Consider the following 14,461-nt stretch of genomic DNA (forward strand, 5'->3'; position numbering starts at 1 on the left):
GTATTTCTTTTTTCCTGTTCTCTTGAATGGCCCAGGAGAATAATGCAGCTCTGGCTGTGTTGTGAAGTAAAAGACACAAGAGTCTCTCATGAAACTCTATGGAGTCTTTTCAAAGACTGCATGGGGCTTTTTGCTACTTGAAAAGTATATATTATATAGTAATCATAGTAGTTCTAGTAGTCCTATACAACCTGCTTTCTTCTCTGAATAATGCATTTCCCTCCAGATATTAACAGCTATATTACAAAATGCAGTATATCTTATGTTATATTCAGAATATGAACTCCAACCAACCTGTTTTGTAACAGAGGCAGTTTTTAGAAGCAAATGATGTTGTTCTCAATAAGCATCACACAACGCAGATTAGCACATTCAGCTTCTCTCCTCTACAACACACTGACTAAGCAGCAAGTAGTCAGACATAAATACCATGAAGACATTTATGGTTCGTTAGGGATTCCAGAATTAGCATTTCTCACCATGATGGTTTTCCTGCAAAGTCACTGTGAGCAGAAAAGCACTAAAACCAGCTGTAAAGAAGTGTTAAAGAGTTCGGTTAGAGGTGCAGGTTTAGAAAAGACTAAAAACAGTGGAAAGAGATGAGGGCGTGTTCACGGCGGACAAACAGCAGGACGAGATGACAGCTGTGCAGAAGAGAGATTCAGGATTGGAAGGAAGGCGTTAAATGGAGCGCCGTTACAGAGGCAGAGGTCGGTTTTCGGGTACCTTTCAGGAGCCAGAACAAGAGCCGGCTCTCTGTCACCAGTCGATGTGCCTCGGAGGAGCCGAGGCCCGCGGGAACCTGTTCATAGTGTCATATGTAGGGACGCTACCGGCACAGGAACACACACAAACACACACAAGGGGAAACACTTTAACATCACAATTCAACCATCAACATTTTGTGAAAACCGTCGCCTGCTTCTCTTTCACCTTGCAAAGAAAAAGAGGACGAGCGGCTCACAAGGAAGAGAGCAGAACAGCTTCATCAACATCCTGCCGAGGTGGATACACTGTACGGTCACTTAAAGGGGCAATAAGCACAAGATAATCATATTAGTTGGAGGTTATTTCAGAGATTTCTCTCAAAATGTAATTCAAACACTCCCGTTTTGTAATTGTGACTTTGCTCGTGTCACTTAGAGGTTAACGTGGTTTAAAAATAAACTGGATGTTGAAGTGTCAGTGTTTCAGTCGCTCTTGTTTGTTGATAAAAGTAATTTGAGTTAATAAATGACTCATTGCCCCTTTAAAAGCAAGCTGGGTTTTTGGACAGGGATTTTCTTGTTAACTTGTATCAATTTCAAAAGTCAAAGGTCAACATTTACATTTTAATTCTTTGAAAATATTCTCTTTGACAAGTAAAGACCACAAAATGGCAATTTGCTTTTTTTTGCTTTTCAGCATTTACTTAAAAATTGGTTCAATTGGCTTAAAGGAGGATAGCTGTGGAAGCAAAGATGTCTGATCTAAGCTGTTTTGCTCTCTTCTCATCGCTTCTGTTGCGGTAGATCGTCTGCCTAAAAGCATCCTCGTCCAAATGCAACTTAAAAATACATAACATGCAGTTAGACATCGCGTTAGATTAGGAAGAAAATCAAAAGGAGCATCATTCGCAGCATCACACCAAAGCTTTGCATGCTTGCCTCTCTCTGAACAAAATGATCAGGTGTACATTCGGCGGACTTTGGCTGACTCTAAATGAGAAGAAAGAGGATGATTTTTCATTCACGTGGACACAGTGCACACACAGGACATGCAGCAGGTTAGTGAAACAGCAGACCCCTCCTCCCCCCAAAAAAACACACACACAACAAAACATCTGGCAAGAAGACAGAGAGAAGTAATGGTCGCAAAAATAGGCGGACTGAGACGGAGTGAGAGAAGAGTTTACAATAGTAAATCACACCAATCTCACTTCTGTGTTAAAGTATCAGTATGTAGGATACAGTGGCATCTAGTGGTGATGTTGTAGATTGCAACCAACTGAATACCTCTCCGCTCCTCTTTTCCAAGTGTTGTTGCAGAACTACGGTGGCCCTGAGGTAACATAAACATGTGAAAGGCTCTCTCTAAAGCCAAAGTTTGGTTGGTTTGTGACGGGCAACTGCAGAACTATGGCGGACTGTTGAAGATGTAAAGGGCTCATTCTAAACTAACATAAATATAGTTCTTACTTTCATATACACTAATAAAAACATAGTTATGAATATTATATTTCCCTTTCTGACAATATATCCTCGAAATCCAAAACTATTCTCTGACATTTTTGGACCAAACCCGTTTAAATCTGTTAAAAGTACTTTTTGAAAAACACAATCTGCCATAAGTGATATCTTAAAATAAAAGCTACCATTACTTGTCAGCTTTCTTGTTATTGTTCAGCTGGCTGGCCTCCATATAGTGTGTGTATGTGCGTGTGTGTAATGAATCAACTCCTTCAAAGGCATGCACTGTTCAGCAACGTCATTTTGCAAGTGAAAAAGCCCACGTCCCCAGACATGCCTCCACCTCCCATAACATGCAGTAACAGGATTATTATATATAATTTACCTTGTCATCATAGGATTTGGGATACCTTGTGGGCTCTCACTATGATAACCATTATTACCAATTTCCATACTGAAAACAAAATATCGTATACAAACAAGGGGATGAAAAATGTCACGTGGGAGACATGCCGATCAGTTTGAGTAAAAATGCTTTCTTTTTGAGTAGTCAAACTTTTCAAGAATGTAAATAGAGAAATATTTTTTTTCTAGTATAAACCATAGTGTTTTATTCACACTATAACTTACAAAAAACAGGCGGACTTGTAAGGTAATGATTGCAAGAGCCCTTCATGAAAGGTAAGGGGCACTTTTCAAAGGTAGCACACCACAAGAAGCCACACCGTCCACCCATAGGAGCAATTCCAAGCTTAAAAACGTAAACCAGCACCAATAATTTAGTAAACAAGTCTATGTACAAGATCCAGAGAAAAGCACAGAGTGAAAGTGAAGTGGAAAAGGAGAGAGGAGGTGGATCGAATGTCTTACGTTTTCATGGGAATTGTCTCAATGCTATAAAGATACAAAACAAAAAACCAACATAATATGTTATTGAAACTGTTCAGCGATGGAAATGCACCATAAAGTTGTGCCCCGGCACAGATCACATGACGGGAGACGCCACTGATGGAGACATTACGGTGTATTTGTGTAAAGCCGTGATTTCGTGAATAGACGAAAGGTCCATTAAGGAGAAATATAAATTGACAAATGCGTCAATGTTTCTTTGTAAAGTGCCAAAGTGCTTGACAGAGAGGAATGTAACAAAAAATAAAGATATGGAAGATGGAAATAGTAGAAATGGTTATCACAAAGTAAAATGCCAAGTCCCAGAAACAGAGGAACTACAAGGAAGAGAAGAGGAAGGATAAAAACAACAAATCAACAATATTAAGACGAGATAGTGTGACAAAAAAACACCTTAAAATGGTTATTTAATTTGCATTTAATCTGAAAGTAATATCAATATTATAAAATAATATTCAAATTAAGAATGTATTAGAAGGTAAACTAGCAATCTACAAACTGAAAAGAAAAAATCCACTTTAAGATTTGCAGCCTAACTAGATGTGAGGGTAGAAAATAAGAAGCTGTAGAGAAAAGAAGAGGTCCTGCAACCATCAACAGCGTATAAAACATCTATTGTAACGACTACCGACTGTAATTATATCTCGTTTTACAAAGCATACACTATAAAATAAATGTATAAAACGTCGTAGAATAACAAGTACAAGTACTCACTCGTCGTAAACATCCTCTGTGTCCATCCTGCGGTAGAACTTGGCGAGTTTCACTGCGAGAATGATGCTGGGGAGCAGGAAGAGAGTGCTGCAGCCCAGGCCCATCCAGAATGTGTTCTGTGGAGGAAAAACAACACATTGGAGCTGAAATTAAGAGTCCATTCATTGATTTGTCATTCAACTGAATATTAATATGAGTATTTTGATAATCCATTAATCACGGAAGTCATTTCTGCAGCAAATATGCCAGATATTGATCATAATATATGATTAATTGTGAGGATTCAGTGCTTTTATTTGTCTTTTGTGATTAACTAAAAGAAAACCAGCAATCTGAAAGATGACACTATTTGGCTCTATTGTCTTACATTTCATCGACCAAAACCCTAATTGATTCATGTGGAAATTAATGTAAGCTGCAGCCCTATAAACTGTTATAACATTTACAAAACAGTTGAAAAATATAGTCACACATGTTGTACATTGTTTATAGACATTATATTTGAAACAAAGAAAGTTCAAACTAAACAAAAAATCTCCTGACAACAACCGTTTCTTTGTGTTTCTTTCTGGCCGTGACCAACAGACGCAGCATGTACAGAACTGTGTGACGGCCTGTTATTATTACCATGGAGTCGACCAAGAAACTGCAAGTAATGATCTCCGCCGTGTCCAGCATGTTGCTGAAGGGCTTGCATGGTGCGACCTCCAGAGCCAACTGCAGAGAGAGAGAGAGAGAGAGAGTGAATAAAGGAATCCATCAGACTCTAATTCTTAATGCTACATTATGTGTGCCGCTCAATAACATTGAAGCCCGTTGTGTCACCATGCTGCACTTCTCGGAAAACAACAAAAACATTGTGATTGAAATAAAAATATATATATTGACAGCTCTGGGTTTTTGTTTTTGCTCCTTTGTTTTGAACTCCTTAAGTTAACTACAGCAGAAACCAATGAGCCACAGAGCAAATTCCTTAAAGTTATAGTGGTTGTAATTGTTATATTTGTCTTCTTTATATTTTCTCCAAAACTCGTATGCAACATGCAAAGGCATTTTTTTTGCCAGTACTTAACTCTTTGTGTGCTGAACACAAGTCAACACTCAATCCCGTTGAAGGCACAAGGTCTGTGTACGTTTTGATAATTTGTTTATTGGATTAAATCCAAAGTGTCTGAAACGAGAAAACTGCTTATACATGTGTGTCGTGTCCTCTCCACCACCAGGAGACTGGTCTTAATCTCCAAATGAAGAGTGTGCGGACCCAGTAAAGAGGTGACAGGTTGCTCCCTATCTGTTGGGAGCATGTGGCCAGGTGCTACACATCACAGCGCTAAGAGCTAACGAGCTAACAAGCTAACAAGCTAACAAGCTAACAAGTGAACACACAAACACTTACTGATGTTTTCACCCATTCTATGTATTGATGGAAGTAGCCAACAATGGTCGCTTTGTACTTTCCCGTTTCCTGTGAAGTATAATGTGAGTTACAGATCATGTTATAGACCATGTTTCAGTCTAACATTCTAAATGTGTTCCAGTTTAAAATCATATCAGCTGACAGGAAGTGCACACAAATTAGAAAATAAACAAAGCAAGTGGTCCTTGAGTTACCCGATTGATTAATTGTGTTGCATTCTGGGAGATGAGGTACTGTGCAGCTTCAATAGCATCAAGAACGGCTAAGATTTTGTTCTGCGGAGAAGAAAGGAGAGATTTAGTTTGAGCTCACATGTAATGCTGCATGTCGGATTGAGACTGAAGGGCTGGTTTACTTACTGGCAGGTCTGTGGTTGTTCTTTCCAGGAACCTCATACTCTGGTTCAACGCGCTCTTTAAAAGGGAAATTAAGAGGACACATTAACGACAGAAATCCCAAAAGCTCAGGGGAGACACCCAGGGGTCATTATACACCAGAGAAACACAAAAGGAGACCAGGCAAGAACAAAACCGACTCTTGATTCAGAATATTCTGCTTGACAGGCATGCTGAGGAATTTTGTTCCAAAATTAAATATCCACATTGCAATTATTTACCTTTTCCTTGATTTTGCCACCAATGATGGAGAACTGACATTTCTTTTCTCCAAGTGGATATTTTGTGATATTTTGGTACAAAACCCTTCATGTATGTGGCTTTTATGTACATTTAAATACAAGAACACACACACATACACACACAATGCCACCCAAAATGAGATATATTTTTCTCAGATTAATATATGTCATCAGTGAGATGTCTAAATGTTCCAGAATATGTATGGGGACACTAAATGCACAGGATGGACACATTTCAGCTTACCCTCGCTCTAACATATTTCTTGAAGTTGAAAGTGGAAAAAGAAAAACATAAAAAGCTGTTGTAAAAGTCTGAATCGCCAGCAGCTGTGACATTGGCTTTGACAGAGAGAATAAAATTGAATATTAAGTTGTTCTTGACGTGTTGGATCACATGTGCCTGAGGGTCAAAAACACTCTGCTTTTGATGATATTTAATGAAACACCGACATATATTTTCCCCGTCAAGGATTCTTTTAAACAAGCATTAGGACAAGGATAACACATCAAATACCAAATTACAACCTTTCCTCTAAGCATAGATCATCGCAAAGTACATTTTACTTTAAACCTTGATTTGTTTCTGAGCCATTAAGGAGAAGCTGATAATACAACAACAACATTATCTTATACAGTTGTTTGCAAACAGTCGCTTATTTATAGATAAAAGGACAAAACAAAACATTATAATTCATTTAGAGTTGTGTTTATGGAACATACGTCTAATATTCATTCCCTTTTGTCTCTGTTTTTGGTCTCCACCAACTCCTGAGACAAGTATTTGGTTCTTTAGCTGCTAAATGCTCTGCTGTGTTCACTACTATGAGTGATTACAAAAAGTAATTTGATCCATTGTTAATATAAACATATATATTGCCTTACAATCTTTTTTGAGTTCAAATATGTTGTGCAGGAAACACAACACATTCTGGCAATACAAAAACCGTTATCTATTGTACTATATATATATATATATATATATATATATATATTCTTTTTTTTGTGGTTGTTTCTGTCGCGTCTTTTCCTTCAACCGTCTTTTGTTTATTTATTTTCCTACATTTCCCAGAGTGCCTTTGAGTGACCAACTCCAGCCAAGAATAGGTGACGATGGACTGCATCAACTTGCACTTGCAGCTAAATTAGGACAAGGACTGTAAATGTTTCCAGAACCAGTTCCAGTCAAAAATCCAACAGATAACCAAATTAATTCAAAGCACATACTTTGCCGTTTTTACATCAAGCGATTTAGGATGGAGCAATTTAGGTTTCCTTTCAGCTAGGCAGAAGCCAAGACAGCCACCCAGCCGGGCATGAATATTGAATGAATGTAGGCATTATTACCATGGCCTGCTCCATGGAGATGATCTGCTGCCTGTGGATCTGCCGCAGAGTCCCAGCGTGGCCTTTCAGCGCGGTCTGCAGGGCGCCTCTGGGCTGAAACGCACACAGGCAGAGAATTTTGTTGAAATATCATTTATGAAAGCGCTGAAGGAAATGTTCATCCCATAAACTACAACACAAGTCAGAAAAGTGATGTATCGTTTCCCGTGCTGCAAATTAATAATCGATGTTTGTATTTTTCTCCTGTGTGTCGCCGTTTATAGGTGAATAAGTGTGTTGTGGTTCCGTCCTGAAACCCCGTGAAGGCATGAAGGCGGTCTCTGTGTCGGCAGAGCTGTTGTGTTTGGGACCGCAACGCCGACACCGGGAGACTAAAGACAACCAAATGTGCCCCCGTGGCATTGTGTAAATACATAAATCTAATTATGTGTCTGTGGAACAGGACACGGGGGCGGATGTTTGTAGATCAGCCGGAACGCCAGCGAGGTTTTCTCACCATGAGGTCCGTCTGGGCCTCCAGCTCTCTGGCGAATGAGAGCAGGTCCATCACGGTGACGCCTTTGTTGACCTGAAGATAAGAAAGAAAAAATAAATCAGGTAAACATTCTTCTCTCAGAGGTATATATTTGAGGTCAAAGCACTCAGGTTAAGTGTCATTTTTTTTTCAATGACTATCATCCATAATTACTAGCTACATAATTAGAACGCGGTTTCTTTTATTTTTTTGTTCATTGTGTTGCTTTTATGTAAAGATCCCACTGCACCTTGGAAATACTATTCAGTTAAAGAACAATAAATAAGCTTCTGTGTTAAAAACAGATCAAGAGGGCAGTATTACAATTTAAAACCACCTCGGTGCAAAGTCCTCCAGAAGGAAACACTCAGGGACTTCAACGACTTCATTTTAATGATGAGTATATGTATAATCTAAATAACAAAGAAAAATAATACATTTCAACAACTCTGTAAAGCTTACGAGTCAATATTAGTCACTTAATCTTAATTGAAAGTGAATAACATGGTTAAAAACCTGCATCACTGTTTGGTTGCTTTCTGTGAACGGCTCCAACATTCAGACTATTATCTAACATTTGATGGACCTAAAACCTCTCGGCGAGTGAGTTGTTTATCCAGACAGGTGGTACACTTGAATGGAGTCTTTCTTTCTGAGGAAATAAATCTCAGTGAACCTGACAGGTAGAGTTGGAGGAGACAAGGAACGCCATGTCCCAACTTGTTCCCGCTCTCTCTGCTCTGGCAGGAGTACGCCTGTGTACTCGGGCCTCAGTAATCCTCAACAGAGCTCCTGTTAGGTAAAGCACGGCCGCCTGCTGTATGTTAACTGACAGCCGAGCGTACATGTGCAATACAATAATATTAGTATATGCATGAAACACTCTCTTATCAATGTTTACACTAATCTTTAATAAGTGGACTGATATCTATAGAGAGCTTACACTAATACACTGATGTCATATGGCCAGTGGTGGAATGTACATTCAGTCAAATGCAAGGTACTTGCACTTGGATATACCATTTAATGCTACTTTATACTTTTACTCCACTGCAATTCAAAAGGGAAATAGTGTATTTTATATATTTTACTTTGCTAATTGCATCAGTAAAAATAATATTAATCCAGCAATATGAAATAGTAAAACACTCACAGGGGTCATTTTCTGGAATAAGGGTTACTTTTACTTCCAGATATCTACTTTTACGTACATTTTGCTGATAATACTTGCAGGACTTTTGTTACTAATGGCGTATCTTCACAGTGTGGTATAGTGCTCCCTTTACTTACATAAGTGAATATCTGAATACTTCTTCCACCACTGTGTATCGCACACATGCAACAATCTAACTGGTTCATTTCAAATAAAATATTGAAACTAACATTGAAATTAATTTGACTGTCATCCATGTGTGTGCCCGCTTGTCCCTTTTACATTTCATTTCATTCATGCATATATTGAGGGTGTTTTGATTCTGTAAGTTATTAGGATATGAATCAATTACTGCATTTCACTACTGCATTGTATTTCTTAAACGGCACTGCAACTTTTATTCTTTTTCTTTTGCGTTTTGACTGTTTTTGACTGTTTTAATGAATGTTCTTAATTGTTTTTAAATCTTGTTTTCTTCAGCGTTATGTTTTGATTCTTTTAATGTTTTTATGTGAAGCACTTTGAACCGCCTTCTTGTTGAAATGTGCTATACAAATAAACTTGCCTCTGTTGTATATGAACAACAAAGATAAATCTACAGTACGCAAAGCCAGAAAGGTTACGAATATAAAACGGTGAACAGTAACATGCAAATCCCAAATATAAACAAGCAGGTGGCGGTCATGTCATGTCATGGTTCACCTCTTCCAGGTAGTCTGCGTAGTTGATTTCTGACAGCCCCGCTTCAGAGAAGTCCAGCAGGTTCTGCTTCCCTTCGGCCTCTAACAGGATTATTCCCCTCAGGTCGATCTTGACGCTGTCCAGCTGACTCACCACATCCTTAGTAAACTGTAAACACAGAAAGGTGCAGCAGAAGGTTTGATGAAGGTAAAACATTACATCTTGATTGTTGATCTGAATATTAAAGCGTTGAAAGGAAGCTAAATGTTGAGTCTAAAGGTTTTCTACCTCAACGTATGCCTTTTAGAAAAGCTTGGGCATGAGTCACAGTTTAAACAGGATACAAACATTGTTAACGTAATGAAAGGCCAACAAAAATTTTTACTTTTTTGCCACAGCTGTGGCTTGGATGAAAGTTCACATATCCCACTAGAATAGGGTTTGTTAATGTTGTTTGCGTGGAAAGTTTCTCCTCGTTTCTCTACTGTAAATTGTTTGCGGTTCGTTTAATTGCATTTCTGCACACAATCCTCTCCTTTAATCATTTATTTCATATATACCGTATCTTAATGCCGCCTTTTATGTCTCATGTGAACACGTTGTAATGAGTTGTTATGGAAAACTGCCGTCCAAATAAATACATTGGAATACAAAACTCACATTTCTCTGCAAACTATTAAACCAAGAGAGAGCAAACTATTCCCACTGGGCAACATTTCTACAATGACTCCACGTTTATGTGTCAATAACTATAAAGAACTTTGTATTATTGTTTCTTCATTTTTATAATAGTGCTTGTTCTGAAAGCGATAACCATAGAGCAACTATATGTACTATATGTATATTTTCCACAAGGGATGTCTTGAATAGTAATATGCAATTTCACCACCAAAAAAAGAAAACGTATGCTTTTTTTGTGGAGTCATAAAGAATGAAGTTGTTTGTTCCTAAATTGATATACTGTCACTGTATGTCCATGGGTTGGATTTCGCCAAAGGATAGAAAATGTCCAAAATAATAAATTAATAAAATAATACAAATTAATAAAATGGAATTCACAGATTAGCTCCAAAATCTATGCTGAATCCAATGACAGTCTTGTGAAGCATAATCCATCCATCCATCCATCTCTCTAATAGGGAAACTGATAAATTCCACACTGACATTATTTACCAATCTCGGTTGCCGTTGCGTAGGGACGTTATTTATTAAGCGTGCTCAATGGTTGTCGGAAGTAAATTATGATAAGTAAAATCTATAAATATAAAACGAATGAGCAATCATGTGACATCCCAGATGATGTCACCGTTTAGATTTCCAATGTAGCTCCTCCCCACACCTCACAGATGATGTCACCGTTTTGTTATAGATTTCATATATATGCAAATAAAACAATATTGCTGACATTCTGGCAGGCCGGGTGTCACACTTTTGGAAACTTAAAACATGCGCAGACGCTAAATGAAGACAAATGACCAGAGTGCAGAAACAGATGCAGCGTCGGGAACATCAGCTGCTGGCTTAAAGGAGCCAAGGCAACCTTTGCCAACTGGCAGCAAAGTACTGACCGTCTCAGGCAGGCGAGAGTGTCTGGCTCAGGGCCAAGGAGGAAGAGAAGCTTGCATCAGTGTAACGTCTCAGGCACACACCGAGTGAGGGCTGAGGCATGTTAAAGCTATCAGCCGTCAGCACAGACTTTGTTTTGGCTGAAAATGAATCGTTAGGTAATGCTCATTAGACGCCGCAGCCAAGGATGGGAATCTCCAGACACTCTGCCGCCTGTAGCTTATAGAGCTGCATGTCCAAATTGAATTCTACACTTATTCTAACGCTTCTTCCAGCATTTAGTACAGTGCATTGATTTGTTGTATATGAACTGCCCAAAAGAGTATTTTTTACAGAGTAGTTTACTGTGCATACATCTCTAGAAAACAGCTTAACTACCACCCAGTAACTGATAGCTTACTTTAAACACATCATTGCACTGAGAATTATATTGCCTGTACAATTGGCTTAACAATTTTTGCAGACAATTGGCTTAACCTTAACCGTTTCATTTACATGAGAACACAATGACCTCGTCTAATACTTTGCATTTTTGCACATTTATTGTTTAATTTCCTAAATTAGTTGCGCTGCTAATTAGTTGTATATATTGAGTTTGGTTGTATATATTGAGTATTTTCCTTCCGATATTTGTTCTATGTAACCATACTTGCTACTGTAACAAACACATTTCTCCTTGGGGATGATTAAAGTATCCATCCATCCATCCATCCATCCACACTGCAAAAAAGGAATTTCAAGAAAGTAAAAAAAGCCTTGTATCAAGAAAATAAGTCATATTTTTTGCCCAAAAAGAATATTAATCTTGTCAAGCATGTTTTGATTAGAAAAATTATCTAATTTTAGGAAAGTATGCCTTACTTTTTCTTGATTTTTGGCTTATTTTAAGAAATCTTGTCAAGCAAAAAAATCTGCCAATGGGGTAAGTTTTTTTTGCTTTGATATAGGATGATTTGATTGAATATAAGAATGTTTTGCTTCTTTCTAGAAGGGCTGTTTTTGCAGTGTAGTATGAAGGAATAAATCAATAGAAAGACGCTTGACCCTCCAACGTGTGACAGAATGTTTTGGGTTTACTGACCACTGTTGTGTTCAGGAACAAGGAGATGTTGAAGACTCTGTCCAGACGCATGGCTGAGTAGATGCCTTTGTTCTCTTTGCAAGTACTGAGGAAGACACACATACAAAGAGGTATAACAGAGGAAAAAGTCAACTTCAAAGTTGCAGAGTGAAAATATTTGCTGCCATCAAGTGAAATTGACTGGAAGTACATGACGTTCCCTCATCTAGAACAGTGTAATTTTCCCCAAAAGCCTGGAATGTTTGCTAATTTGTCCAAGACAAATGTTCCACGATAACTTGTAGCCAGCTACATAACATGTAGACTCTCACAGTGTACACAGTATTAGCACTGCTTGCTTTTTAATGGGCAGAGCGACCTGTTGAAGCGGCGCTGCTCTATTTGGAAATATAATGAATGCATGTCTGCCACCCCTGTTACTGAGGATATGCAGGTTCTCACTGGAAGGAGATGATGAAAGCTGATGCAACCGCCGAGAAAGAGGCTGAAGGAAAAGCGGCACAGATAGTGAAGGAAAACCATGCTAATGAGCATCTCAAGGTCAATAGAAACCCTCTCTCTCATTTGCATCCCCATCAATGGAAATAGAATATTCAGTCGCTTGATGCCTGACCCAACGCCTGCGCCAAAAACAACAATTATTCAAATTCTACAGCTTGTTATTGGATAAATGTCTTGTCCTGCTGCAATATCCATTCAGTGTCGTGACAACATGTAGAGAAGATGGATAATGCAGTGCTTCTGAAAGGTGGCAGGCGTAACGCCGTCGCCTAAATACATAAAAAGGAGTTTTCTTTGCCTGTACAAGCTCTCCGCCGTCAGCTCCAGGTCGGAGTCGTTGTACATGTAGCCAGGGATGAAGTTCTTCCAGTCTGGGTTGACCAGATATGGGGTGTCCACAACCTGGAGGATCAGAGAGAGACAAGAGGGACAGAGGATGTGTGATGCGTTGTTCTCATGGGAAGCAACCTAATTCAATTCAATTTAGGACCAACACACAGACCCAAACAAAGCAGCATTGTGGCTTCACGTTTTCCTGTGTGTTCTCTTTTTTTTAAATCTAAAAGTGGGCAAAAAAAACAACAACCCATATCCATACTTTAAAAACAAGTTTTTGAAGACTCATGAACTTGCCTTGAAGACTTCTTTGGTGTGGAATGGTTCACAAAAGAGTTTCTCCATGTTGCCTCCAGCCAGGAAGATGGTGGTCACCACTCCCATCAGCACCCACGAGAAGATGACGGTAAATCCGACGCCGCTGTGGAGAACGACAGACAGACCCTCAGGTACCGAAAACGTACAGAACAATAAGAGATGAAGGTGTAGCACTAGTGGAATGGCAGCAGGTGGAGATGAACTACAAGGAGCAGGACCAGTTTACTCTGGATCTGTATCTCAAATTAGATATAACAAAAATACATTGGCGGAAAGTTTTTTGTTGTTGCCTTTTGTGTGATCTCCCTTAAATCCCAAATATGACACTTTTTCATCGGAGGAAAAACTATACTGGGTGAATAAATAAGTGACCTATGCAAAGAAGTTCTTCTTTTAGAGACAAGTTCTGCATTTTGTGTCAACAAAATCTCTTTCGCTCTCTAATGCTCCTCAGGGCTTTTACATTATATGCTCTGGTCCAGTTATAGACTGCTTGTACTTGATCAAGTAGTACTAAAATACTTGTGGTAATGTGTGAGTCGTGTCATCAAATTGACCTCAAAACCTTTTCTTCTAAACCTTTTATTGCAACACCGTCTTCCGTTGTGAATCTGTAAACTCGTGGACAGTTGACTTACGCCATGAGCATCGTTCCTCCGGTGTTGGAGATGCAGCCTCGCGTCGTAGGTGAGGCGTGCTTGTCGTATCCCAGCGTGCCGCACAGCAGGCCCAGGTAGTTGAAGGCCAGGACGAGGACCACCATGCAGCAAAGAGCAATGCAGCCGATCCACCTGGAGGCAGCCGGCAAAGTTACGGAGTTAGAGCTGAAGGTGGCATCATCCTCCACCACAGCTAAATGCAAAGCATCAATATCTCTTGTTTCTCTCCCCTTCCAGTTTGCAGGTTTAGGAGGTTTGTTTACCTGTAGAAGTCCATCTTGTCAATTTCAGGGTAGTGGTCCTCAATCTTGGCATGGGCGTGGCTAATGAAGATGGTGAAGTTGGACAGGGCGCTCTGCACAGGGAACACCTTGGAAAAGCTGCTGATGTTATTGCCAATGCCGTCCACCAGACTCTGCACACCTGAGAGACGGATCAATCCATCAATCCATCGGTTTGAATA

The 14,461-nt window shown here is 39.2% G+C and overlaps 1 protein-coding gene across 1 annotated transcript in view; it reads right to left on the reverse strand.

Moving 5' to 3' along the window:
* Positions 1-759: 759 nt before the first annotated feature.
* Positions 760-14,461, reverse strand: part of prom1a (prominin 1a) — a gene marked incomplete at both ends in the record, with an annotated part of 64,956 nt that continues 51,254 nt past the window's right edge. The window contains 17 exons of the mRNA XM_079229136.1: positions 760-829; positions 2,554-2,622; positions 3,039-3,062; positions 3,792-3,907; positions 4,419-4,508; positions 5,188-5,256; positions 5,403-5,483; positions 5,568-5,621; positions 6,090-6,107; positions 7,190-7,282; positions 7,686-7,757; positions 9,559-9,705; positions 12,185-12,269; positions 12,984-13,087; positions 13,319-13,442; positions 13,978-14,130; positions 14,262-14,421. Coding sequence (XP_079085262.1) covers positions 760-829; positions 2,554-2,622; positions 3,039-3,062; positions 3,792-3,907; positions 4,419-4,508; positions 5,188-5,256; positions 5,403-5,483; positions 5,568-5,621; positions 6,090-6,107; positions 7,190-7,282; positions 7,686-7,757; positions 9,559-9,705; positions 12,185-12,269; positions 12,984-13,087; positions 13,319-13,442; positions 13,978-14,130; positions 14,262-14,421 — 1,529 coding nt within the window. The remainder of the gene's footprint in view (positions 830-2,553; positions 2,623-3,038; positions 3,063-3,791; positions 3,908-4,418; positions 4,509-5,187; positions 5,257-5,402; positions 5,484-5,567; positions 5,622-6,089; positions 6,108-7,189; positions 7,283-7,685; positions 7,758-9,558; positions 9,706-12,184; positions 12,270-12,983; positions 13,088-13,318; positions 13,443-13,977; positions 14,131-14,261; positions 14,422-14,461) is intronic.

Source organism: Taurulus bubalis, assembly GCF_910589615.1.
Source record: "Taurulus bubalis genome assembly, chromosome: 13".
Classification (NCBI taxonomy): Eukaryota; Metazoa; Chordata; class Actinopteri; order Perciformes; family Cottidae; genus Taurulus; species Taurulus bubalis.